At 45.5% G+C, this 26,045-nt stretch overlaps 1 protein-coding gene across 1 annotated transcript in view; it reads right to left on the minus strand.

The window, feature by feature from the left end:
- The window catches only part of SORD (sorbitol dehydrogenase), a 45,152-nt gene extending 23,786 nt beyond the window's left edge, over window positions 1–21,366 (minus strand). Inside the window, exons 1-3 of the mRNA XM_010599684.3 lie at window positions 21,163–21,366; window positions 10,034–10,067; window positions 7,698–7,862 (exon numbers count right to left, since the gene is read on the minus strand). Coding sequence (XP_010597986.1) covers window positions 7,698–7,862; window positions 10,034–10,067; window positions 21,163–21,228 — 265 coding nt within the window. The 5' untranslated portion in view covers window positions 21,229–21,366. The remainder of the gene's footprint in view (window positions 1–7,697; window positions 7,863–10,033; window positions 10,068–21,162) is intronic.
- Window positions 21,367–26,045: the final 4,679 nt, after the last annotated feature.

A 26,045-nucleotide genomic window follows, 5' to 3' on the forward strand; every position in this document is an offset into this window, starting at 1 on the left:
AGTTTTTTTCTTTCAAGGTTTTATATATGTCATCCCATTGCCTTCTCGCCTACATAGTTTCTGCCAAGTCTTATTGTAAGTGACTTTTTGTTTTTCTCGAGCTGCTCTCAGGATTCTTTCTTTGTCTCTAGTTTTAGCATGCAAGATTATGATATGTCTTGGTGACTTTCTTTTGAGGTCTATCCTGTACAGGATTCGTTGAGCTTCTTGGATGGTCAGCTTTTCATCTTTCATGATATTTGGCAAGTTTTCACCAGGAAATCTTGAACAATCGTGTCTGTATTTTCCATTTTCTTCCTCTTATCTGGAAATCTGATCACGTGCAAATTTTGCTCTTGATTCTGTCCCACATAATTCTTAGGTTTTCCTTATTCTTTTCTCTGATTTTTCCTCAAATAAAGTGATGTCTGTGGATTCATCTTCATTCTCACTGATTCTGCCTTCCATTGCTTCAAACTTGCTCCTAAAACCTTCCACTGAGTTGTCCATTTTTGAAATTTTACTGTATATCTTTAGAATTTCTAGTTGCTGTTTCTGTATGATTTCTAATTGTTTATTTATGCTGACATTTTGTTCTTGTATTATTTTCCTGAATTCCTATTGCTTTGCCTGTGTTTTCCTTGATTTTGGCTACGTTTTCATTGCTTTTGTCTGTGTTTTCCATGATTTTGTTTGTTTTTTCTTGGTTTTGTCTGTGTTCTCCTTGATCTCTTTCCTAATCTCTTGGAGGGCCTTAAATATTAGTCTTTTAAATTCCATATTGGGTAGTTCCACTGCCTTTTCTCCTAACAGAAGGTTGTCTGATTCTTTATTTTGGTAACTTGCTGGAGCCATGTTGTCCTACTTTTTAATGTTTTGATATTGTCTATTGTCTCTGAGACATTAAAGTATTATTTTCTTTATTTATTGATTGTATGTTCATTTGTTTTGTCCTGCCTGCTAGACACATTGTTATTGGTAAAAGTAAAATTTGTGAATTGAAGGAAAAGAAATCATGGGAAATGCTATGTACTAAATTATGTTGTCCCAAAACATGTTGTAAATCCTAACCTCTATGCTTGTGGTTATATTCCCATTTGGGAATGGGATGTCTTTGTTATGCTAATGAGATAAGGTTAACAAAAAACAAAACAAAACCTGTTGCCATCAAGTAAATTCCAACTCAAAGTGACACTATGAGACTGAGTAGAACTGCTCTATAGAGTTTCCAAGGAGGAACTGGTGGATTCGAACTGCCAACTTTTTGATTAGCGGCCGTAGCTTACCATAGCACTTAACCACTGTGCCACCAGGGCTCTGAGGCAGGATTAACATAGGGTATATCTTTTTTTTATATCTTGGGTCAATCTCTTTTGAGGTATAAAGACATTAAACAAGCAAGTGAGAGAAGCAGAGATAGGGTAAGACAGATGTGAAAACACACGGAGATCGCCAAGGAACCAGGAAGTAGAAACTGAAGAGACAAAGACCCTCCTCCAGAACCAACAAAGACTTCCCCTAGAGCCGGTGCTGTGTATTCAGACTTCTAGTCTCCTAAACTATGAGAAAAATAGATTTCTATTTGCTAAAGCCATCAGCTTGTGGTATTTCTGTTTCAGCAGCAATAGATAACTCAGATGGAATTTGGTATTGTAAGACTGGGGTGCTGCTCTAACAGATACCTAAAATGGAAGTGGTTTTGGAATTAGGTAATAGGTAGAGGCTGAAAGAGTTTTAAGGTGCCTCATAGTATGGATATTACCCTGTCAGTGATAGGATAATATCCATACACCTACAAAGAACACCAGCTAATATGACTACTATTCAAATTTACGCACTAACCATTAAGGCCAAAGACGAAGAAATTGAAGATTTTTACCAGCTTCTGCAGTCTGAAATTGATCAAACATGCAATCAGGATGCATTGATAATTACTGGTGATTGGAATGCAAAAGTTGGAAACAAAGATGAAGGATCGGTAGATGGAAAATACGGTCTTGGTGACAGAAACAATGCTAGAGATCACATGATAGAAGTTTGCAAGACCAACAACTTCTTCACCATGAATACCTTTTTTGACCAACATAAACAGCAACTATACATGTGGCTCTTGCCAGATGGAATACACAGGAATCAAATAGACTACATCTGTGGAAAGATATGATGGAAAAGCTCAATACCATCACTCAGAACAAGGCCAGGGCCGACTGTGGAACAGACCATCATTGTTCACATGCAAGTTCAAACTGAAGAAAATTAGAGCAAGTCCATGAGAGCCAAAGGACTACCTTGAGTGTATCCCACCTCAATTGAGAGACCATCTCAAGAATAGAACTGATGCATTGAACACTAATGACTGAAGACCAGATGAGTTGTGGGATGATATCACCCACGAAGAAAGCAAGAGGTCATTAAAAAGACTGGAAAAAAAAAAAAGGCCAAAATAGATGTGAAAAGGACTCTGAAACTTGCTCTTGAACATCAAGCACCAAAAGCAAAAGGAAGAAATGATGAAGTAAAAGAACTGAGCAGATGATTTCAAAAGGGGGCTCGAGAAGACAAAGTTGAAAGAACTGAAGAAAAAATTCAAGTCTCGAGTTGCAATACTGAAGGATTCTATGGGGAAAATACTGAACAATACAGGAAGCATCAAAAGAAGATGGAAGGAATACACAGAGTCATCACACTGAAAAGAATTGGTTGACGTTCATTTCAAGAGGTAGCAGATGATCAGGAACTGACGGTACTGAAGGAAAAAGTTCATGCTGCACTGAAGACATAGGCAAAAAACAGGCTCCAGGAACTGATGGAATACCAATTGAAACATTTCAACAAACAGATGCAGCACTGGAAGTGCTCACGCCAAGAAATTTGGAAGAGAGCTACATGGCCAACTGACTGGAAGAGATCTATACTTATGCCTGTTTCCAAGAAAGGTGATCCAACTGAATGTGGAAATTATCACATGCAAGCAAATTTTTGCTGAAGACCATTCAAAGGAGGCTGCAGCAGTATATCGATAGGGAACTGCCAGAAATTCGAGCCAGATTCAGAAGAAGACGTGGAACTAGGGATATCATTGCTGATGTCAGATGGATCCTGGCTGAAAGTAGAGAATACCAGAAGGATGTTTACTTGTGTTTTATTGACTTTGCAGAGGCATTCAACTGTGTGGATCATAACAAATTATGCATAACATTGTGAAGAATGGGAATTCCAGAACACTTAATTGTGCTCATGAGGAACCTTTACACGGATCAAGAGGCAGTGGTTCGGACAGAACAAGGGGATACTGATTGGTTTAAAGTCAGGAAAGGTGTGTGCCAGCATTGTATCTTTTCACCACACCTCTTCAATCTGTATGCTGAGCAAATAATCTGAGAAGCTGGACTATATGAAGAAGAACAGCATTAGGAGAGGAGGAAGAATGATTAACAACCTGTGTTATGCAGATGACACAACCTTCCTAGCTGAAAGTAAAGAGGACTTGAAGCACTTACTGATAAAGATCAAAGATCACAGCCTTCAGTATGGAAACAAAAAACTTCACAACTGGACCAATAAGCAACATCATGTTAAACAGAGACAAGATCGAGGTTGTCAAGGATTCCATTTTACTTGGATCCACAATCAACACCCACGGAAGCAGCAGTCAAGAAATCAAAAGATACATTGCATTGGGCAAAGAGGCTGCAAAGGACCTCTTTAAAGTGTTGAAAAGCAAAGATGTCGCACTGAATACTAAGGTGCACCTGACCCAAGCCACAGTATTTTCAATTGCATCATGTGCATGTGAAAGCTGGACAACGAATAAGGAAGATGGAAGAAGAATTGACACCTTTGCATTGTGGTATTGGTGAAGAATATTGAATATACCGTGGACTGCCAAAAGGATGAACAAATCTGTCTTGGAAGAAGTACAACCAGAATGTTCCTTAGAAGCAATGATGATGAGACTGCGTCTTACATACTTTGGACGTGTCGTCAGGAGGCATCGGTCTCTGGAGAAGGACATTGTGCTTAGTAAAATACAGGGTCAGTGGAAAAGAGGAAGACCTTCAATGAGATGGACTGACACAGTGGCTGCAATAACAAGCTCAAGCATAACAATTGTGAGCATGGCACAGGACTGGACGGTGTTTTGTTCTGTGGTACATAGGGTCACTATGAGTTGGAACCGACTTGACAGCACCTAAGAACAACAACAATAGTAAAAGCCTAGGTTGCTGTGAAGAGACTGTTGGTAGAATTGTGAACATCAAAGGCAGGGGTAGATTAACCAGTAAGTAAGGTATGCATGGGTTTGAGTTTACTTACTAATTTGTAGTACACAGCTTCACCTAGGTTTCATCAAATCTAAGCTGTGCACTACAGATTAGTAAGTAAGCACAATTAAGCCTGTGCATGTCTTGCTTATTGGGGAATCCATCCGTGGTCAAAGGCAATTCTGGTGAAGGCTCAGAAGGAAGGGAGGAGAACTGTAGAGAAAGTCTTAGAGAATACATACAGCGCCAGCAACAGAATGTTACTAGAAATGTGGGTGTTAAATGTGCTTCTGGTGAGGCTTTAAAAGAAAAAAACAAACATGTGATTGTATAATGGAGGAAGGGTGATGCTTTCTATGCAGTGGCAAAGAACCTGTCGGAATTATTTTCAAACCTTTGATGGAAGGTAGAATTTGTAAGTTATGAACTTGGATATCAGGCTGATGAGATTTCTAATCAAGATCTTAAAGGGGCCATGTGGTTTCTCCTTGTCTTTTATAGTAAAATGTGAGAAGAAAGAAATGGATTTAAAAATGAACCGTGAAAACAAAACAGAACTTAAAGACTTGGAAAATTCTGTTGTACAAACTAAGGACACTTGTCTAGAATGTTCACCAAGGGCGTGGCAACACAATCTTTTGTTAAAGAGATTAAGTCTGTGACTGATGGATCTAACCAACTACCACAGCAGAAAATCCATCAGCTTTGAATGAAGGGGACAGAGAAAGAATGAAAGGAAAGAATGCTGTCTGCCTTCTGGAATTCTACTGGGATGGAAACAGGCCAAAGGAGGTACACCTGTTGTCCACCAAGAAAAGAAAAGGACCATCCCTGGAGCAGCTCAGAGATAAGCAGAACTGTTGGAAGGAGCATGGGAACCAGGGTCTTCTTGGTTTCAAAGGGTGGGGCCATGGTCTCCTAGATCTCAAAGGGTGGGCCACAGCATTCTAGGTTTCAAATAGTCGGATCTTTGCCAATTTGGTTGTGGAATGTGGGGATGCCATTAACATGTGCCAGGGGAATGGGGCCACCACCCAAATCTGTGGTGGTGGGGCTGCCATGCCTAAGGGGCAGAAGAATGGGGCCTGTCAGGGCCAAGGAGGTAGTGTTCCCACTCAGATGGACTAGTAGGTTGGGGCCACCTAAAGCTGAGGGAGCAGAGTTGCCATCCCAGAGGGCCTGGAAGATGCAGCTAAAGCCTAGGGCTGAGGGGTCTCAACCCAGAGCCCAGAGGGCGTGGCCAACACCCAGAGTCTGGAGGGCAGGGCCATTGCCTAGAAGGTCTTAGAGAACAGAGGATTATTTTCAAGTCTTGAGAGCTAATGTAATTAGTTCTACTAGGATTTGGACTTGCTTGGTGCCTGTTATGCCTTCTTTCCCTCCAATTTCTTCCATTTGTAATGGAAATGTCTACCTGTGCCTCTTCCACCATTATACTGTGGAAACAGAAATTTGTATTCTAGATTTCATAGGTTCACAGAGGAAGACTAATTTTGTCCCAGGATGGAATACACCTAAAGCCTCATCAATATTTGATTTAGATGATTCAGAAGATGAGATTTTGGACTTGGAGTTGATTGAAGGCTTTTGGGATAATGTGATGGGGTGTACGTGTTTTATATGTGGCAAAGTCATAAATTTTTAGGGGCCTAAATTTTTTTTTTTAAGGGTGGACTGTTATGGGTTTAATTACATTCCCCCAAAATATGTGTTGTAAATTCTAACCTCTATGCCTGTGGATATAATTCCATCTGGGAATGGGTTGTCTTTGTTAGTTAATGAGGCAGAATTAGTGTAGGGTGTGTCTTGAGTCAATTTCTTTTGAGATATAAAAGAGATTAAACAAGCAAGTGAAAGAAGCAGAGATAGGGTAAGATAGATGCCAAGACACATGGAGATCTCCAAGGAGCCAGGAAGCAGGAGCTGTATTTCTGTTACAGCAGCACTAGATAACTAAGACAGAACACAAGTGTTGCTATTACCTAGAAGGGCAAGGGGTTATCCAGAGGCTCTTAGTCTTTGGCTTTGGGATGGTTCATCTTCAGGCCGGTACCCAGCCCTGCAGAAGAGAACTGTAGTCACATCTGTGGGAAAGCAGATGGCTTCCATGTTTGACGAACATAGACAGCAGACTTGGAAGAGGAGGCTTTAATATCACAGATGTTGCTGCGTGCTAAACAAAGTTATAACTGGAATTAAAACCATCTGAACTTGGGAGTGACTCATATCAACTGATCAGATACCAGCCTAGAAACGCTGGCAGGCCCTACTGCCTAAGCCAAAGCAGTCAACTCTGTAGCAAGGAGCAGAAACCTCCTCTTCTGACAGCCAGGAACAAAGGAGGAGACCCATAAAGGCTAAACTTTATCAAGGCAACAAGACCTGGTGAAGAAGCCTAGAGAAGGACCCTCAGATCTCTCAGCCACAGTAGCTAGCTGCTCAGGAAGAGCCTGATGTCTGGCCTCTCCAACCAGTTCTAAGCATCCAGGGATCACATCTTATTTTTTTTATATCACTCAATGCACCTGGTACAAAGCTAGACCCATTGTAGACATTGTTATAACTTAGTCTCACTCCTGGTTCAGGCCTCGTCCCACTGGTAGGACTAATCACCAGCGGCTTTTGGAAACTATGAACGTTCCACTTTGGATAATCCTGCGAAATTACAAGAACCTTCTGGATTTCCACTAATGATGAATGGAGGTCCCAAAGGATAAACATTCTTAAAGGATATACACATCTAGCATCTTCGGAACTGGTCAGTCCTTCAGAGCTGGGCTCAGGAAACCCTACAACAAACACAGGATGACACCTCATGCCAAGCCCCCACTGTCCTCTAAACAATCTAACATCATCTCCAGGCTGTGCTGTAGCCTCAGCAGCAAAGGAAATTTGATGCTAACAGCTAGGTATGCCGAGACAGCTTGGATTTAATTCACCGCGTCAGGGAACAAGAGAGAGTATGCTACAGCTGAGAATTTTTCCCCCCAGGAGAATGAATTAAGCAAACCTAGGGAAAATATTGGGGGTTTCCCAGCCATCCAATAAAAAATGAAAGACTGCATCCCAGGCCCCGGTACTTAGCATGTAGAGGCAGCTTGTGGAAATGTTCCTGTGCCTGGAATACTTTCCCCAGCCCTTTACCTAGCTTATTTCCTGTTTGACCTCAGGTGTTGATTAACTACTCCTTCCTCAGATGAGCCAGGTATCTGGGTCAAACACACCAATAGCACCCTGTGAACACACCTTCACTGCCCTTCAAGTAATTGTGCCTGAGTCATTGTCTAGATCTGTGTTACCCTGTGGAAGGTCCGATCCATGGTTGCAGGAACTAACGCTGTCTTGTTCACAGCTGTATCCCCAGTACTTAGCAGATGGCCTGGCTTAGAGAACGCGCACAAATACTTATGGTAAATGAATAAATAAGTTGTTTGGCAGAGGAAGTATGCTGACCTGGTTTCAGGTGCTTTACCAGCGGTCCGACTTTGATGACTGTTCCCGAAGCTTCGTGCCCCAGCACCATGGGCTTTTTCACAACGAAATCCCCAATTCGACCGTGCTGCCAGTAGTGGACATCTGAGCCACAGATACCAACTGAATGCATCTTCAGCAGCGCCTCTGATAAGAGAAAGGAGGAGGAGAAAACAAGTGAGGGAGGGAATGGCCCCCTCGGTACTCTGAGGTATCCCATCAATTTCTTTCCAGACAGAGGCAAGGGCTGGGCTTCCAAAGCCCAGTATGAAATTTAGATGAGAGGAAAACAAGCCAAACAGCAATTAAGTCTCACTAGGCAAAAAAGCTTTTGCAGAGCAAATTAACTACATTAACTGCATAAACAAGATATTATTAGTAGGAAGAAATATACCCACCACTGAAGAGAACAAACTGGTTTCCAGACAAGTCATATGTTAAGCACCTGATTCTTATCTATTCACTTCAGAGTCTGGCAGAATCTCCACTTGGTAACACTTTGTGAGTTGTCAGGCTGAGTTCTTCACGTCTGTTTTCTCCAAAGGTGAAGCTTTAATTTAAACCGGCCAGTGATTTCAACAGACATTTGCCCTTCACGGTGTGATAAAAGCTGAGATTTGGTGATATTGTTGTCAGTTTTCCAAGTTTACAACAATGATGGTCCTTAGTCCCTTCACTGAAGTAAGTGCTAACGGTTACAGGCTCAGGGTGACTGAGGTGGCCATGTTACTACTATCTCCCTGAGAAAAAGTGCTGCTTTTCTTAAAACCCCTGTCATGGTCAGACGCCTGGTCCACTGCCTTCACCACAAACCACCCGCCACCCACCAGCTATGGCCCTGTGGAGCTTTCTTCATCCTCAGTTTTGGTAAACAGAGTAAGAAATGATAGGGTGAATTCTAAGAGGAAAGGTAGGGAAAAGTTTTTTTTTTTTTTTTTAAATAATTGAAGATTTATTTTATGTACAAAGAGTTAGTATTTTTTCTTTTGTCTTGGATATGGGAAAAGCCTTTTGAATTAGGAAAATCACCTCAGGGTTTCTCTTCTGAAATGACCAATTTGTGGTAATAGAGTAGATCTGACTTGCTAGAACTGCTACTGAAATTTACCATCTTACCCCCTTCCAATTCATGGACAGCCCAAGAAAGTGAGAACAGAATGCTGCTTCAGAGAGAAGCCGTCCCGGGGTTCCTTTAAGTCCAAGTTAGCCCTCGTTTGGCCCCCTAACTTTTCAGAACCCAGGGAGGTGCCTCTCTCACTTCTCTGAACATGTTTTCTTGGTGAAAACACTTAAACCTTAAATATACATTACTTGCTAAGCACTGATAAAAACAACTATTGTCTGTGGTCTTATCACTATAAATCAATAACCCAACAACCCAAATGACCTTTGAGTAACAAAGCTCTACAGCCACCAGGGAGGCTGCCTTCATTTTGATGTCTCCCACCTGCAGTCTTGGGGTGAGGGCTGCATGGCTGGGTGTGCGAGTAGGAGGATGAGCTATCTACAGACAATCCACCCCCTGCCCTCAGCCTCCTTCCGGGGTCCTGCAGATTATGAAGACATGGGACTCCAGGGATGGGAGGGATTGGAAAACTATTTGTAGGGGTCTGCCTAGCAGCCCAGCCAACAGGGTGGTGTGACTTCCCAGGCCCAGACACCACTCCGGGAAATGCGCCTGTTGCCTTGGCCTGGAGCCCCACCCAGTTAAAAGCCCAGGAATGGAGCAAAGGTGTGAGAAGCCCTGCCCCAGTGCTCACTCATTTTCTGAGCTTGGTGAACTAGGGCGGTATGGCAGCCCCTCCCATCCCACTGGACAGAAAGCCCTCCCTTCCTTTACTGGTCTTCCTGGGGGTGGAGACAGGAGTGGCAGCATGTTCCCTTTCCTAATGAAAAGATTAGAATCTGTACACTTGCTCCTTTTCAAAGTTGGCAGAAAGGACATGGTTTGGCAACCCAAATAGCAGTTTATGGTGGAGAGATTAAGGTTGTTAGAGCAAAAGAGGAATAATTTTGCCTTTCGACCATAGATAGAAGAACTTCTTATGTCAAAAACTCCTTGGGACAAGTCAGCAGTCTGATACGGTAACTTTTTTGGTTCTCCTACTGCTTCTTTTATTTCATGCAGGAGCCAAGCTAAACCCACCCAATCATGCTGTGGATGACAGACCAGGCTGTCAGGCCAATGAAAGCACCGTTTTTATGGAGGTAAAGGTAATGAACAAGAGGAACAGGGATGAGGAAAACAGCGTACACGTGTCTCCAAGGTAAACAACAGGAAGTCAATAAAATATAAGTGAGGTTTCCCAAGGACCTACCATTTGGGCCTGGTTCAGGGATAGGGTAGTTTTCCTAAAGGAAACAAAACAGAAAAAAAGTATTTAGCATACGTAATACTTTACGTAATGAGCATTTTCAATTTTTTAAGATTGGTGTTTCATTCAAATATTTCTTCTTAGAGTTAACACAGGCTCAGACCATACTACTGCTGTGTGTATGCCTGAAGGGTACACTGAGTGGTGGGACAGTGAATGGTGTGCTGGGAAAGGCTAGCCAGCTCTTGAACACATCTGAATAACAGCAACTGACCCAGACAACATAATGCACAACACACTCACAATGTGCGGAGGACTGGGTCATGTCACTGAGTGACACGTCACTGGGTGGGATGAAGTTCTAAAGCTGGGTTTGCTCTCTGGAAAAATGCTAACTGCCTCACAAGCCAGAAGCCCCAATCCTTCAGGCCCAGGAAGAGCTGACAATAATTGCCGACCTTGTCCCAGCTGCTAGTGCAACCTGTCTGGGACTAACAAGAAGACACGCTACATGGAGCCTCAGGCCTCGCTCCCTCTCTTTGAACCTGTCCTGCCCGCGTTACTCAATGACCAAGCAGGAAGAATGTGTGGGCTGCTCCTGGGTCTCTAGGTCTGCCTCCCACATCAGATCCTTCCCTCCTGCCAAAACACGGTCTTAGACACAGATCTGTTTGGTCTGGCAAGCTCCTACAGGAAAAGGTTGAGGGTGTTCCCAGAAGGCACATGTGGGGCTTTTCTCTCTGGACAGGCTGGAGAAGCATCTGTGCTGGCGGGCCTTCTCCCTTTACATCAGCACACAAACTGGCACTGGTCGGCGTTTCCAAACCCCATGTGGAGATTTAGAGCCCCTTGGGAACACACAGGACCTGCATTTTGGCCAGTCTCACAGGTCAAAAAAGCAATCTAATGGAGATTACCAGGGGCTGGGAAGAGGGGAGAGGGGAGCTACTGCTTAATGGGTGCAGAGTTTCTGTTTGGGGTGATGAAAAAGTTTTGGAAAAAGATAGGGGTGATGATGGTACAATAGGGTGAATGTATTAATGACACTGAATTATACACTTGAAAATGATTAAAATGGCAAATTTCATGTTAGCTATATTTTACCACAATAAAAAAAAAGGAATCTGTGTTATTCTGGTTTTCACAGCTATTATTCATTTACTAGGCTTTTTTCCCATTGCCAAAAATTGGCAATTCCTGGTGCCAAGGAAAAGGGCACTGAGTGGCCAAGTCCAAGTGTTCAGTTTACTAACATTTTGAAGGTAGCCAGGAAGAGGCAGAAGAGATATAAAATGTTCACAGCGTCTACGGGGTGGGCCAGATGCTGGCTGGGGCTTCATACACACCATGGCGCGTGTTCCTCACCACCACCCAGCCTGCCAACGAGAAGCCTGAGGATGGGAAGTTAAATAACCTAGTCAAGGTCACACTGCCAAGGAGTGGATGAACCAGGGAGGGAACCAGTCCACCTAGAAACGACCACCTCAGGGTAGCCGGCTGTGACCAAAACCTTTCTCAAAGAAGAGTCAGTTGCTGGCCTCATATCTGACACTACACAACATCAGGGACTGCTATGTAAAGTTATGTTTCTGTTGGGTGAGATTTCAAAGTCCAGGTTAATTTGAGGCCAAGGACTAGGCCTTTAGTTCAAACATGGAATAGCATCCTGCCTTCCCTGCTAAAGATATTAGTAGGCAACTGCCCAGGCACAGGGAGACAACACCACACACAGCACCCAGGCCAGGCTGGAGCACTCCATTTGGGGGTGGAGATGAGGCAAAATTCAAAGCAACAGTTGGTCACAACAAGTAGGCCATGTGTCACTACAGATTACTACTGTAAATATTTGCTCAAGTTAACAGATTTGCCCTTACCACACAAAGCTGCAGCGACTCTCCCAAACACTAGAGGGTACTGTGCCAACAATTCAGCTTTTCCTAAGAGCAGAAAATGACTTACAGAGAGTAAATCAAATAACTCTCCAGGGACACCAAGGTTCCTTTTCCATTCTCTTCCTTGCTGACTTGAATCACTTTACAACTCAGGCCCAAGCCCTACAGCCAACTCTCTGCAGTAGACATGCCTCCTGAGGACACGCTAAGATCGGTCCCTAAATTAGTAAATATTGTCCTAAGCACAGCTGTGGAGCCCACAATGTGTTAGAAAGTTATCATGATTGGCTAAGAAACCTCATTTTCACTTGTGGTTCCTCGGTATGACATTGGCTACAATCCTGTTTACTTAATCTCCTTTTGTGTCTCAGATTTCCTGTGGTGATAATCTTTCATTTATTCCATTTCTCATCTACTAAATTTTCTCAGTTTCTTGGAGATCCTGAACTTCCACTTTTGTCCCCACATTCCCTTTCTTCATTCTCAAAGGTTTTGTAATTTCAGACATATCCAAGATTTTCTGAAGAGGAGTTCTTGTCTTTCTGGGAACGATAATAACAAGGGAATAAAGGGGAGTCGAGTAACTGTTCCTTATTGCAGCCATGTCGGTTTTCCAGCACTTCTCACTCGAAGTCAGAAATTCAGCACCCACGTATTCTCCCCTTTAAGCCATGGGACTACCTAGGAAGAACTCTCTGTGGGACTTGGAATCATCTCAGGTGCTTCTCTCATCCTAAACATTATCTTGCCTTTCCTGAATGTATTGTCTCAAACTAGCCTAAATATGTATTTCCTAAATAGATCCCAACTGGCCCCCTTTCCTCTACTTCCATCTCAACTGAGTTCATTCCCTCATTACTTCTTTCCTCGGTTGCAGCAACAGCCTCAACACGAGAACTCAGGGGAGGGTGCCTTTCCCCTTCTTGAGCCAGCCTGAGGGTACAGTGGTACAAAACTCAGACCTTGGAATCACCCACGTGCAAACCCAGGCTCCCCGCACCAGCTGTGTGACCTCATGCTAATAGTTACATAACCCCTTTGTGCCCTAAAATCCTCCTCTGTATAATAAAGACAGTCATAAAAGAGTGCTCGACTCATAGTAAATAACTTAGCTCTTATAAAAGGAATAAAATCAAAGTGATTTTTTTTTCTTTCTGTAATTAGCTCTAGAAAACCTTGCAAATCTTGTCCTTTTGAAAAGGGCAAAATGTTTAAGTTATTTTGGGGGAAAGTAGTATCTTCATTTCTGCTTCTTAAAAGGCTGGAACGTGGAAGAAAGTCAAGTAGAACTGTAGCAGTGCTTCCGGGCTTGGTCCTGCCAGTTCTGGGAGAGTATAAAAGCAGCCCCTGCCTCACAGCAGGGACAGCAGGCAGGGTACGAAGTGGCTGGGCCTCGCCCGAGCTCCTCACAGCCCACCTTCCCCACCTGCCAGGTCTCAGTAAGCCTGCTGGCCAGCTGTGAGGCAGGGGCTGCTTTTATACTCTCCCAGAACTGGCAGGACCAAGCCCAGAAGCACTGCTACAGTTGAAAGCAGGATGGAAGGAAAGTCCAAAGATTTCCCAGCTGGCAGTTCTGTCATGAGGCCTTATCCCAGCTGCATTGGTACTGGTAAACTCAGGGTCAAAGTAGGAGGGTCAGACCCTCTCCCCAAGTCCATGGAACCGGTCTCCCAGCCCAGGCTCTCCTGCCTCCATCTAGCCTCTGCTCTGCTAACAACAATCTTTCTAAAATGTGAATCTGCTTCAAGTCCCCAGTGGCTCTGGAAAAACCCTAAACGCCTTACACGGCCACAATACCTCCATCTTACCTCCAGCCATATCTCTTCACAAGCCTCCTGCAATTTGCAAACTCACCATGCGCCTGCTTACCTCATGGAGGCCATGTGCCTGGCATTCCCCTTCTCGGCTGACTAGTCCCTCTCCTTCATCAAGATCCCACATGAAGCAGGAAGGGGGCTGGTGGCAGGAGGCATCTGGGATGACATCCTAATTCCTGGCCCTGGCTCTGGCCCTGGCCCTGGGCAGAAAGTGCTAGCACTCCTGTGAGAACTCAGGGAGGCTTAGGTTTGGATGTGCTGGGATGGAGGTGTCTGGGGACATCCAGGTAGGGATGTTATATTCCTGGGACGGGAGCCCAGGTGTGGATCAGGGATAGAGACTTGGGAATCACGAGCAGGAAGGGAAGGTGATCATCTCCTGCAAGAAGCCTTTCCAGTCCTCCCCAGGCTGAGAGGGTGACCCTTTCCTCTCCTTTGAGCTTCCCTGGCCACAAGCATTGAATCCATATAGGATGGCTAAACCAAAACAAACCGAACCAAACCAAACTTGTTGCTGTTGAGCGATACCAGCTCCTGGCGACCCTACAGGTCAGAGTAGAACTGCCCTATAGGGTCTCCAAGGCTGTAGCCTTTAAGGAAGCAGACTGCCACATCTTTCTCCCAGAGTGGCTGGTAGGTTTGAACCGCTGACCTTCCATTTAGCAGCCAAGCACTTAACCAGGGCTCCATCATACACCACCAGAACTCGGTGTGTGTGTGTGTGTGTGTATATACATATACGTATACATATAGTAGCAATTTCCTCCTAACTCAAAATTACTAACATTACCACCCTCCAACTTACTAGACGGCTCTTAATTTTAAACACAAACATTTCATTTCTGAGCTTTGTTGGATGCTGTAGTCTATTGGTAATATTGCTCACTGTGTTCAGGGTCACTATGAGTTAGAATTGACTCGACGGCAATGGGTTTTTGGTTTTGGTGTTCACATCTGTGTAACAATACTTATTTACGAGTTGTTGTTGTTTGATTCTTGGGATGAATATCACTGTGTGAGATTTTAGCATATTTTTCCCGGTACTGAACGTTCTTTGTATGAATCTGGTTTTGGGAAAATGGCCAGCTCCAACAGCCACTCTAAAAGACCTGTGAATTGGGTATCAATACTGTGCCCACCCATACATTTTCCTCCTCCTCCTTAAGTTGCATCTGCGATTTTAAAAGAGAAATATCCCCCATGCCCATAATTCTAGTTTCTCCCATCTCTTCGTACTTCGAGAATTTCTTACAGAAAAAGTTAAAATCCTATCTGTGGTACTGTTTACTTGCCCCTGCTGCTTTCAGGAGAAAAGTGTTAGCTTTGTGCCTCTTGGCCTTTTGCAGACAAAAGTACTGCCTTTCCCCAAGAGCTGGCAGAGTGCCTATATTTTCTTCCCTGCTATGAAACCAAAGTGGCTTATCTGGTTTGGGCTTTGTTTTGTTGCTGAGACATAATTAAGAGCTGGGAGGTTTTCTCTGTGCCGTTGGCTATTACCTGGTCTTCCCTTTTGCTGAAGGAGTTTTAGGTCTGTTTTCAGTCTCAGGTGCCTCTGACTGCTAAGTCTAGCCCAGGTATTAGGGGGCTAAGCAGCCTGCGCTTCCTCCTTGGGGTAATCCCCGGTTTAACCCAGCTGTTCACTCACGACTGCCAAGCCCTTTAAACAGCTCAGGCGGAAGCAGCTGGCTCGGCAGCTGGCTCTGCCATCAAAGCCGACCGGGAAGGAGACACGATGCCCAGGACCACTTGATCTGTCCGTGTTCATGCCACTTCATTACACAAACTTCTCATCCAAAAATCTTAACAGTAAAGTGGACAGGGGGTGGCACGGAGGGGCATTTGGCTGTGTTGGGTTACAGACACAGAATTACCCTAATTTAAAAAAGAAGCAGATTCTTAGCTTAACCAGTAAACAATGTCTGCCTTGAGCACTGTTCTCTTTTAAGACCTATCTGTATGGGATCAAACTGACATGGCCAACTGGAAAAGATCAGATAGGAAGCTTAGGGGGCAGTGAGTTCATGGTAATGAGGGAGGGTGAGAAGGAGGGTGAGAATGGCTGCACAACTAGAAGAATGTAATCGGTGTCACTGAACTGTACATGAAGAAACTGTTGAATTGGTGTATGCTCTACTGTGTATGTTCTCAACAATAAAATAAATTATAAAAAAAGGTAAACAGATTCAAAGCAATTCTTTGGACCTAGGGTATAGCACATTCCCTCAAAGAGCAGAAATAGCTTCGGGGTACCCTAATTAGTGTTTATCCTTGATGTTGAAACATCCATTTTCTCTGCCCTTCCTAATTCATCAGCGTCAACCCATCGTTCTAAAATGACTGTTTTTCCTTTAACTTGCTGTGTCCTTTCACGGTGTTGTTCAGTTCCCTGGGAGTGAAGGCTGTTTTATTCCTGTTCTTCTCCCTGTCCAGATGCTGGTGCCTAAAATCGGGTGCAGCTGGCTGTCAGGAATAAGGCACACCAAGTGTGCTCAGACTGCAGTCAATGAACTGTTCCCATCTGTGATGCAACACATATAGGAATTGAGAGGAGTCCTTAGAAACGTTTATAGTGTTTTGACCTCGCTACAAATCCAAACGCAGCGACAAAAACATTGGTCCAAGGCGGACTAGGAATAAAAATAGACAGTTTGTGAGGCACTGTATTAACGCAGCCAGCATGTGCCTGGCACATATCAGGCTCCCAACATGTTCATTCCCTTCAGCTTCCGTACGGTTCGAGTGAAACCTAGAGTATTAAAAGAACAAGCAAGTCCACCTACCTGCCATCATCAAAAACAGATCCTGTGGAGGGCAACTAAATCGGCTATACTATATTCCAACTTCATGAACCAGTAATTCATTTCCCAACTTAAAGGAACGTCTTGATTTCTCAAGACTGACCTAAGAGGCATAAAGTAATTAAACCGGTAAACACAGTTGAAGACAAGATCATTGCCTGGGCCCACACGGTAATAGTTTGGTTAAGAACTGCCCGTGCATTTGAAGGTCCCGGTCTTTAGCCGTGTTTTTCCAGGCTGACTCGGTTTAAGTGCCTGATTCTCCCTGGGCTCTGGCCTCCGGCTTGACTCCACAGTTAGTGTGTTGGATGCCATGGTGGGCCTCTGACATGCATGATCTCAGCGAGTCCTCACAACCAAAAGGTGAATATTGTTATTATCCCCATTTCACAGATGGGGAACCTGAAACGTAAAGAGACTAACTAAGTAGTTCAGTGAGTCATACAGCTAGTAAGCAGTAGAACTGGCACTAAAGCCCACCCTGGCTTGTGCCCTTATTGCTATTTCAATTTAAAGACGACCTGAGCGAGCTGACACAGCTGAAAGGGTTGTTTCCTTCTTCATGCATCACCTCAGTCACTTCTCCCCCTGGCTCCCCCCAAGTCCTAAACTTTCTCTGTTTAAAATAACCTGTTGCCGTAACTTGTAGCGACCCTTGGAACAGAGTAGAACTGTCCCAATACAGTTTCCAAGGAGGGCCTGGTGGGTTTGAACTGCTGCCCTTTTGGTTAGCAACCATAGCCCTTAACCACTGTGCCACCAGGGCTCCTATTTAAAATAAATGGGGGGGGGGGGGTGAAAGTCTTCAAGTCTGACCATTTTTTGTTTTGTTTTTCATTATAAAAGAAAACCGCCACTCTTTCTCTCTATATATTCTCTTACTCTGACTTACCACCCAACTGGCCATTCCCAGGAGCCCCCAGGCCAGGGAGCACTGAGCAGCCAGGGCTCCGCCCTTGCTCTGGCCTCTGCTATCAACAACTTCCCAGTGGGGAATAAGTTTAATTTTCCTTCCCTGCAGCCACGGCATCAAGACAGAAAACGGAATCCTGCCTTCTCCACGGGTGCAGGAGGGAGGCCAGGTGTTACGTTTCTTTCCTGCCAGGTGAGGGACAAGTTCCAATCTACCTAGGTCTCTTCCTGGCTGGTTCCCAGCCTTGCCGGCAGCAGCAAGGCAGAGTCTATGCTCTGTCCTCTGCCTCCAGGCCTCTGACTTCGGGAATGGGCCTTTCTGCAAACAACTCCCTTCGCATGAGTTCGTGGGCATGAACCATCTTAGCCGTGGACCTTGCCTTTAGTCCACCCAAATGGGCTGGTGCACTGGGCATCAGTTCCCCACCCAGTCAAGACTGGAACAGTTTCTAATCTGAGCTTTGGTGGGTCTAGAGTCCCTGGGTGATATAGTAAATATGCTCGGCTGTTAAACGAAAAGTTGGACATTCAAGTCCACCCAGAGATGCCTCGAAGAAAAATCAGTCATTGGAAGCCCTATGGAGCGCAGTTCTACACAGGGTTGCCATGAATCCAACCGTAGGAGTCAACTCAAAGGGTACTAGTTGGTGGGTCTGGAACCCAACAATGGCTTTGATTTCTCAAAAGGGGAAAACATTCCAATTCTTTCCCCTCCAGCGTATCTCTTTTGTAATTTATATCCAGTCTAGCCTTACTTTTTTTCAAAGGCAACTACTGACTTAATTTATTAGGCCCAAGAAACTCTGGGTTTCATTTTGGTTCTCCCACAGACAGGATGTCATCCCCCCAAGCTCCCCCAGGACTGTTCACTTTTGCTATCTCTGGTTCACCCTGGTACCACTGACCCCACCCAAACCACTTGGCCTACTTGCCCTAAGGAAGGTGTGGAGGTGTAGAGATACTCACTGGGAGCATGCTCCATGGGGATGCTGGGGGGGTGACTGTGCTCAGAGGGAGGGTTGAGGGGCCAGGAGGGTTTGTATTAGGTTGGAGGTGCCTCTGAGGCAGCCCAGGCCTTCGTAGCTCTCTCTCCTCCACTGACAGTTCTTTCTGCCTCTTCCCCTCCAGTGTTGGGACTCTCTCCAGGGCAATGCTCTCACATCTTTTCTCCTCACTGTACATGTTTCCCTCAGCCTAGGCAAGATTGTCCAGCAATTTCCCATAGGGCACTATTTTGGACAGGACAATCTTTGTTGTTCAGGAAGAGCGCACTGAGTGAAGTTCGCCAACTATGCCCTTAATCACTGTGACAACCAACCCCTTTACATGAGGCAGGGGGTGAGGGGTATACAGTACTGCTCAGCAGCAGAGAAGCAAATGGCTCTGGAATCTACATGTCCAGCCCAGGTATCATGCCTGCACTCCAGAGCTCTGAACCCAAGGTCATTTCTCCAAAGCACGTTGGTGTCTTTTTCCAAAGATACCTTAAACTCAAGTATTCAAGTCTGATCTCATCGTTTAAATGGACTCTCCTGTCTAGTGAATGACTCCACCACCTCCCATTCTCTCAAACAGAGCCTGGGAGTCCTCCTGGATCCACCCTGAGCCCTTTTACCCAGTTGGTATACCAACCCCACAGCCTAAATTCTCTAGCCCATCATATTTTCCAGAGTACATAACTCTCTGCCTTTAGGACACACCCCCCCCACCCCCACCCCCATGGTCCTTAATCTAGTCACTTGGGTTCCAATGCAAAGCTGATGAGGCCAATTTTAAGGTGTGCCCCCGCAGTCTTCATGGCTTTGCATACACAGCCTCGCTAAAGAGAGGTAGTCTGGCGAGGAGCGGGAAAACATGAGTTTGGCAGTTAAGGCAGAGCACGGGCTGGGATTGTAATCCTAGTTTTGCTACTTATTAGGTGCAGGACCTGAACAGGTGGAGCGACGGGTCTCATCCACCTCTCCAGCTTTACCATCTGTCTCTTCAGTCTGTCATACTCTGCAGGGCCAGTAAACAGGACCTGCACTCTTGTGTGTCACATGTCTGCACCTGCTCCTCCCTCTGCCTTGAATCGCTCCTACGTATCCTTCCAGAATCAGCTTAAGTGGCATCCATCTCCTGTAGGCTGCTTCTCTGATCCCCCACCTCACCCCAGGCTGAGCCAAGTGCCCCTCCCTGTGAAGCCTTTACTCTCTGCGGCCTCATCAAAGCCCTTGCTCTGTCGTAATTCTTCTCTCCCCCTTGAGCAGCTTGGGGGCAAAGGCCATGTCCTTGTCTCTCTGGGCCCCTGGTCCCTAGCCCAGTATCTGGCATATGGCAGGCACCTCTCATTTAGTAAATGTTTGTAGAGTGAAGGACTGAGTTTAAAATCACTCTGTAAGCTGTAAAGAGCCATCCTCCATTCCCCTCCTCTCAGAAACGCCTGGTGTTTGTAGCAATAAACATTAACAGTGTCATTTTAACTCAGAGCCTTGGGTGGAGGCTCGGAGCTAAGTGGAAGAACACTGAAGCAGAAGTCTGAACCTCTGAGTTCTCGCTTTGGCCCTGATAACTAATCAAACCCCTCACCTTGGGCACTTTCCTCAACTGAGAAACGGAGAGTTGGCTCAGTCAAGGATTCTTAGTCTACACCTCTAGAGGGTCTATGGAGGGGCTTATAGGGAATGAATTCTCTGAAATGGTTACCAAACTCAGTCTGAGCACTCTGTGGGGACAAAGTCCATAGATTCCCAAAGGAGTCTAAGGCCCCTGAATAGTCAAGAACTGTGACCTGGATGATTTTCCAAGTCCCTCCAATCTCAAACCTGGTGCATGTTCTCTTTGAGGGGGAAGGTGGTGTTGGGAGCATCAGAAAAATGGATCCCTCTGTGATGACTGGCACTCACCCCACATATCACTGCAATCCCAGCCCATGTGAGCTGGACTTTGTCAAGGGGCAGGAGCCCTGGCAGGAGCCCAGGGCTGACTCTGCAGCTCCCTGAACCTTGGCCCCACAAGCCAGGGAGAAGTTTGGGGTGCAGGAGGTAAATAACATTCCTAGGGGGTCAGAGGAGCACGATCAGAAAGGAAAACAGCTAGAGTGACCCCCATGTGGGCTAAGGGAGACAGGGAGGAAAGGAGCTTTGGAGACCTGTAGGCTGTGAAGATGCGGAAGTCTGGTGCAGGCAAGGACACCAGGAATGCAGGAGATGGGGGCCTGAACTGGACGGAAGGAGGGAAGGACTGGCACTTTTTGAGCACCTACTAAGTGCTGGGTGCTTGAGTGATCACAATAATCCTGCAGGGTAGGTTTTATAGGTCCCGAGCAAGTCACCCCGTTTTTAAGTGTCCCTCTGAACCACCCCGCCCCCTCCCCCAGCGCAGATCCTAATGCAGGCAGCCTCCCGGCCTCTCTTCTGGAAGGTGCAAAGACAAAAGCTGGTCTAAGCTCTGCAGCTGGCGAAGGAGGGAGAAGGCTTCAATCACTGTGCAGCAGGTCCTGGGCGCCTGCCACGTGCTGGACACGGGGCTAGGTTCTGGAGGCACGCGACCAGGTCCCTGCCATTAGCAGCCACAGCCTGCCCTCTCGGGTAACCAGCTCCAATCTAGGAGGCCAGGGCGCGCAAGGTGCGGGGCTGGCCCGGGGCCGGGACTGGGGAGCTGGGACAGGGGGTGGGCTAGGAAGGGAGTGTGTCAGGGCCGGACTAGGTTCCTCATCCCTCTTCCCGTTTTACCAGGCGCAGGTCCCCGGCTCCGTGCACCACCAGGGACAGGTTCTCGGGTGTGGCCGCCGCCGCCATGTCGTTGGTTCCCTCTGAGGTCGAAGCTGGAGTCCGCAGAGCGCGTGGTCGCTGTGGTGGCGGCGGGGTGGCGGATCCAGAATAAGGAGAGCGAGGAGGGGCCTGCGCTTGGCCGCACGCGCCGGGCCGGGAGGGGCTTCCTGGCCACTGACAGCCGGGGCGGGGCGATCGGGGGCGGGGCGAGCGGAGCCGGGGCGGGAGGGGGCGGGGCGAGGGGCGGGGTGAGCGGAGCGGGGCGAGCGGGGGGCGGGAGAGAGTGCGGGGCGTGGGCGGGGCTGCCTGCTCCCTGGGAACCCGAGCCGGAGGGGCTGCGGACCCGGGCGCAGAGGGGCGAGGCCGGGCCCTGGCCCCCATCACCATTGTTCTGTTTCTCTGCTTCACATTCAAGCGGACACGGCTGTCCTGAAATTAGCCTGCAGAGAATAGCCACCGGACCAGCGTTCTCACGCTTGAGCAGCAGAGGAATGGGGATGGGGGGCTGGTGAGAACAGGGAGGTTCCGGGGAGAGCTGCCTCCTCCATAGGCCTTAGGTTACAAAGGCGCCTCCTTTGAGGGCTGCGCTCAGGGGCTCACTTCCTACCGCCGTCTCTATCTGCGCCCGCAGGCTCTCCCGCCAGCCCCAGCTGTACCGTCTGGCGCGTACCGTCTGCCCCACACGCTAGATACAGCCTGTGCGTTTACTGGTAATCACCCCTTCCCCAAGCGCGCTGCCGGGCCGCCGCATTTCTTAACCAGAACTTGGTGACGTGTTGTGTACAGTGTAGAAGCTCAAAAAAAGTATTTGATGATGCAGGTGGATCAAGCTCTGGAGCTCCAGTGGTGACGAAGAGGAAAGCGTGTTGGGGGGGGAGGTGGTGGTGCAGGGGACTTAGGAGTAATCAGGTTCTGTGCTTTGAGAAACCTCCCACAAAGCTTAGCTGGGCTTGGCTGATTCCTCAGCAGTTTCTGTACCGGGTGCCCAGCAGCGCAGTTTGGATAGGTGACTAGTAGTCCCCTGCCTTCATTCCTGTGCCTGAATTTAAAACTCAGCTTCCTTTCCTTGCCTTGTGGGTTTTCCTCAGTCTCCCAGTCATGATTTTCCAATGGGTGAAGCTGAAAATGGAAACGGCCCCAGGAAAGGCTTAGGAGCTGAGGGCCACTTGAAATGAACCTACTTGACTCTTAAGAACACAGAACGACCAGAGCTACAGCAAAGGTCACTGAAGTAATGACATACAGTGGCCACACTTAGAATGGTATTTGTTTTTCTCCTAGCAGTAAAACCTGGATACTGTCTTGAAGGTTGGTGGCTGAGGGCAAAGAGATTTCAAGGGGTGGGGGATGAATATAGAATTATATTCTATGAGTAGGGCTCTTGATTTAGAAAATAATATTGGAGTCATTATTCCCTGTCCTTGAGCATAGGGAATGTGACCCAACTGGTGCCGGGCTCACAAAACCAAAACCCAGTGCCGTTGACCAAGGACACATCAACTGGGCCCTGAGATAAAGACAATAGCTAGGATAATCTTGGAAAATATCTCTTAGGGAACGTTTCACATAAGCCAGAACACAAAAGACTTTCCACTCTTATCATTTTCTATTAGCATTTAGTGAATAGGAATTTGTTGGACCAATGAAGACCCTCCTGACTGTCACTGAAACCTCCACCAATGATTGTTGACAGGGATAATTCAAAATGTAGGATCACAGGTTTTAGCGATCTGTGAAAAGATGAGGCTTTCAATGTTTTTGCCCATTTGTAATGTTAATACATACTGATGATTCTGTAATATTCTCTGGACTCAGTCAGACATGGCTGTGGTAGCATGCTTGTCCGTTTTCCCATTCTTGTTTATTCTGTAACGTTCGTTGGACTTGAGCGGACACGACTCTGGCAGCATGCTCGTCCCCTTCCTGCTTTTGTTATTTTGAATATATGCTGAATAAAACTTTCTTTTTGCTTTACTAAACTTTGTGATGTTTTTACCCTACAACATTGCCAAAGCCATGCCTGCCCAAGTTCAAGGATTACAGAATAGGCAAGAATGGGAAATGTACAAACATGCTGCTAGAGCTATGACTGCTCTAGTCAAAGGCACATTACAGAATCATCAGTATATATTAACTGTAATGCAAATGGGCAAAACTGCTGAAAGCTTCACCATTTCATGGATTGGCAAGAAACTGTGACCCTACGTTTTGAATTGTCTTTCTTAACAGTCCTTGGTACAGGTTTCAGTAACAACAATCAGGAGGGTCTACACTGGTCCAATAAATCTTTCTATTCACTAAACGCTAATGGAAAAAGGTGACAGTGGAAAGCATGTGGATCATTTGTGCTGTTTTATGGTTTGTTTATGTGAAAGATTTCCTAAAAGATGTTTTCCAAGATTGTCCTAGCCTTTATACCTCAGGGCCCAGTCGATGTGTCTGTGAATCCTTGTGAGTCCAGCTCCAGCTGGGTCACATCCTAGGGCAAGGAATAATGGCTCCAATATTATCTCCTAAATAAGTGTTAACAATAAAAATCAGTGGGCCTTGTGTGTTCCAAAGGTCAGGACAACTTTCTCCATTTGGTCACCAACTTCTTACTCAAATCTCAGTATACAAAAGAACGGCAACCATTAGGTTTCTCACAGAACTTGGTAGTGTGCACTGCCTATGGGAATGGTCCTGGAGCAATGATTTCAATTTCTTGGAGAGGATCAGAGGGAGAGCCCGGATTAGTTATCTGCCCCTGGTAACTTGAAGGAAACCCTGGTGTCATAGTGGTTAAGTTCTATGTCTGCTAACCAAAAGGTCGGCAGTTCAAATCCTTGGAAACTCTATGGGACAGTTCTACTCTGTCCTATAGAGTCGCTATGAGTTGGAATCAACTTGATGGCAACAGGTTTTTTTTGGGTTTAATAACCCGAATATTGGGAAGGTTTTTGGGTGATGAAAGTTCAGGCTTGTTCTAGTGTAAAAACATCACAAAGTTTAGTAAAGCACAAAGAAAGTTTTATTCGGCATATATTCAAAAGGGCAAATGTGGGAAGTGGAAAAGCGTGCTGCCAGAGCTTATGTGTGCCCGAATCCGAGGAACATTACAGAATCATCAGTATATAGTAACATCACAAATGGGTACAATCATTGAAAGCTTCACCTTTTCATCGATTGGCTAAAAACTGCTAAATCAACATTCTACATTTTGGATCATCTTTCTTAATAATAATTGGTACAAATTTCAGTAGCAACAGTTAGGAGGGTCTTTATTAGTCCAACAAATTTTCTATTCACTAAATGCTAATAGAAAAAGAAAAGAGTGGAAAGTCTTCTGTATTCCGTTTGACTGGTTTATATGAAAGTTTCCCTAAAAGATATTTTCCAAGATTGTCCTAGCTATTGTCCTTAAATCTCAGGGCCCAGGTGATGTGCCCTTGTGAGTCCAGCTTCAGCTGGGTCATGTTCTCTATTGTTAGGACAGGGAATAATGACTCCAATATTATTTCCTAAGTCAGGCTTAAGTGGGTCCCATACCAGATGGGATTGTCCATGGGACAATCTATGATTAATAGGTCCCAGGAGCATATGCACCTTCTATCTGGCCTCCAGCCTTTATGGAATTGGTGCAGGATGGAAAATCTGTAAAGATAGGGGTACGCTTATCTTTGTTAGTAGCAGCATCCTAGAGATTAAGTAAAATTTGCAAGTGAGGAATATATTACCTCCAGAACCTAAAAAGTACTAAAAGATGTTGGGCTTGTATGTCCTTATTGAACACGTCAAATGAATCTCCTTGAAGGATGGTGTCATCAGTGTAATATCATACCTGTGCTCCTGGAGAAAGGTGAGTGCAGTTAAGATCTTGCCTGCAAAGATTGTGTGTATTAGTGTTATGGATTGAATTGTGCCCCCCAAAAAACGTGTGTCCCAGTGACGTTTTTTAATGAGATGGAGAAATAAATCACTGACTTCATATGGAAGCGAACGAGGCCCTGGATAAGTAAAGAATTACTGAAAAAGAAGAACAAAGTGGGAGGCCTCATACTACCTGATCTTAGAACATATTGTACCACCACACAACAGCCTGGTACTGGTACAACAACAGGTACATAGACAAATGGAACAGAATTGAGAATCCAGACATAAATCCATCCACATATGAGCAGCTGGTATTTGACAAAGGCCCAAAGTCTGTGAAATGGGGAAAAGACAGTTTCTTTAACAAATGGTGCTGGCATAACTGGATATCCATCTGCAAAAAAAATGAAACAAGACCCATACCTCACACCATGAACAAAAACCAACTGAAAATGGATCAAAGACCTAAATATAAAATCTAAAACAATACAGATCATGGAAGAAAAAATAGGGACAACACTAGGAGTCCTAATACATGGCATAAACAGTATACAAAACATTAATAGACAGGTACAGGCACCAGAAGAGAACTTAGATACCTGGGAGCTCCTAAAAATCAAACACCTATGCTCATCCAAAGACTACACCAAAAGAGTAAAAAGATTACCTACAGACTGGGAAAAAGTTTTTAGCTATGACATTTCCAATCAGCAGCTGATCTCTAAAATCCACATGATACTGCAAAAACTCAACAACAAAAAGACAAATAACCCAATTTAAAAAATGGGCAAAGGATACGAACAGGCACTTCACTAAAGAAGACATTCAGGTACCTAACAGATACATGAGGAAAAGCTCACAATCCTTAGCCATTAGAGAAATGCAAATCAAAACTACAATGAGAGTCCATCTCACTCCAACAAGGCTGGCATTAATCCAAAAAACACAAAATAATAAATGTTGAAGAGGTTGTGGAGAGACTGGAACACTTA

This window comes from Loxodonta africana, chromosome 10, assembly GCF_030014295.1.
Source record: "Loxodonta africana isolate mLoxAfr1 chromosome 10, mLoxAfr1.hap2, whole genome shotgun sequence".
NCBI classification, from domain to species: domain Eukaryota; kingdom Metazoa; phylum Chordata; class Mammalia; order Proboscidea; family Elephantidae; genus Loxodonta; species Loxodonta africana.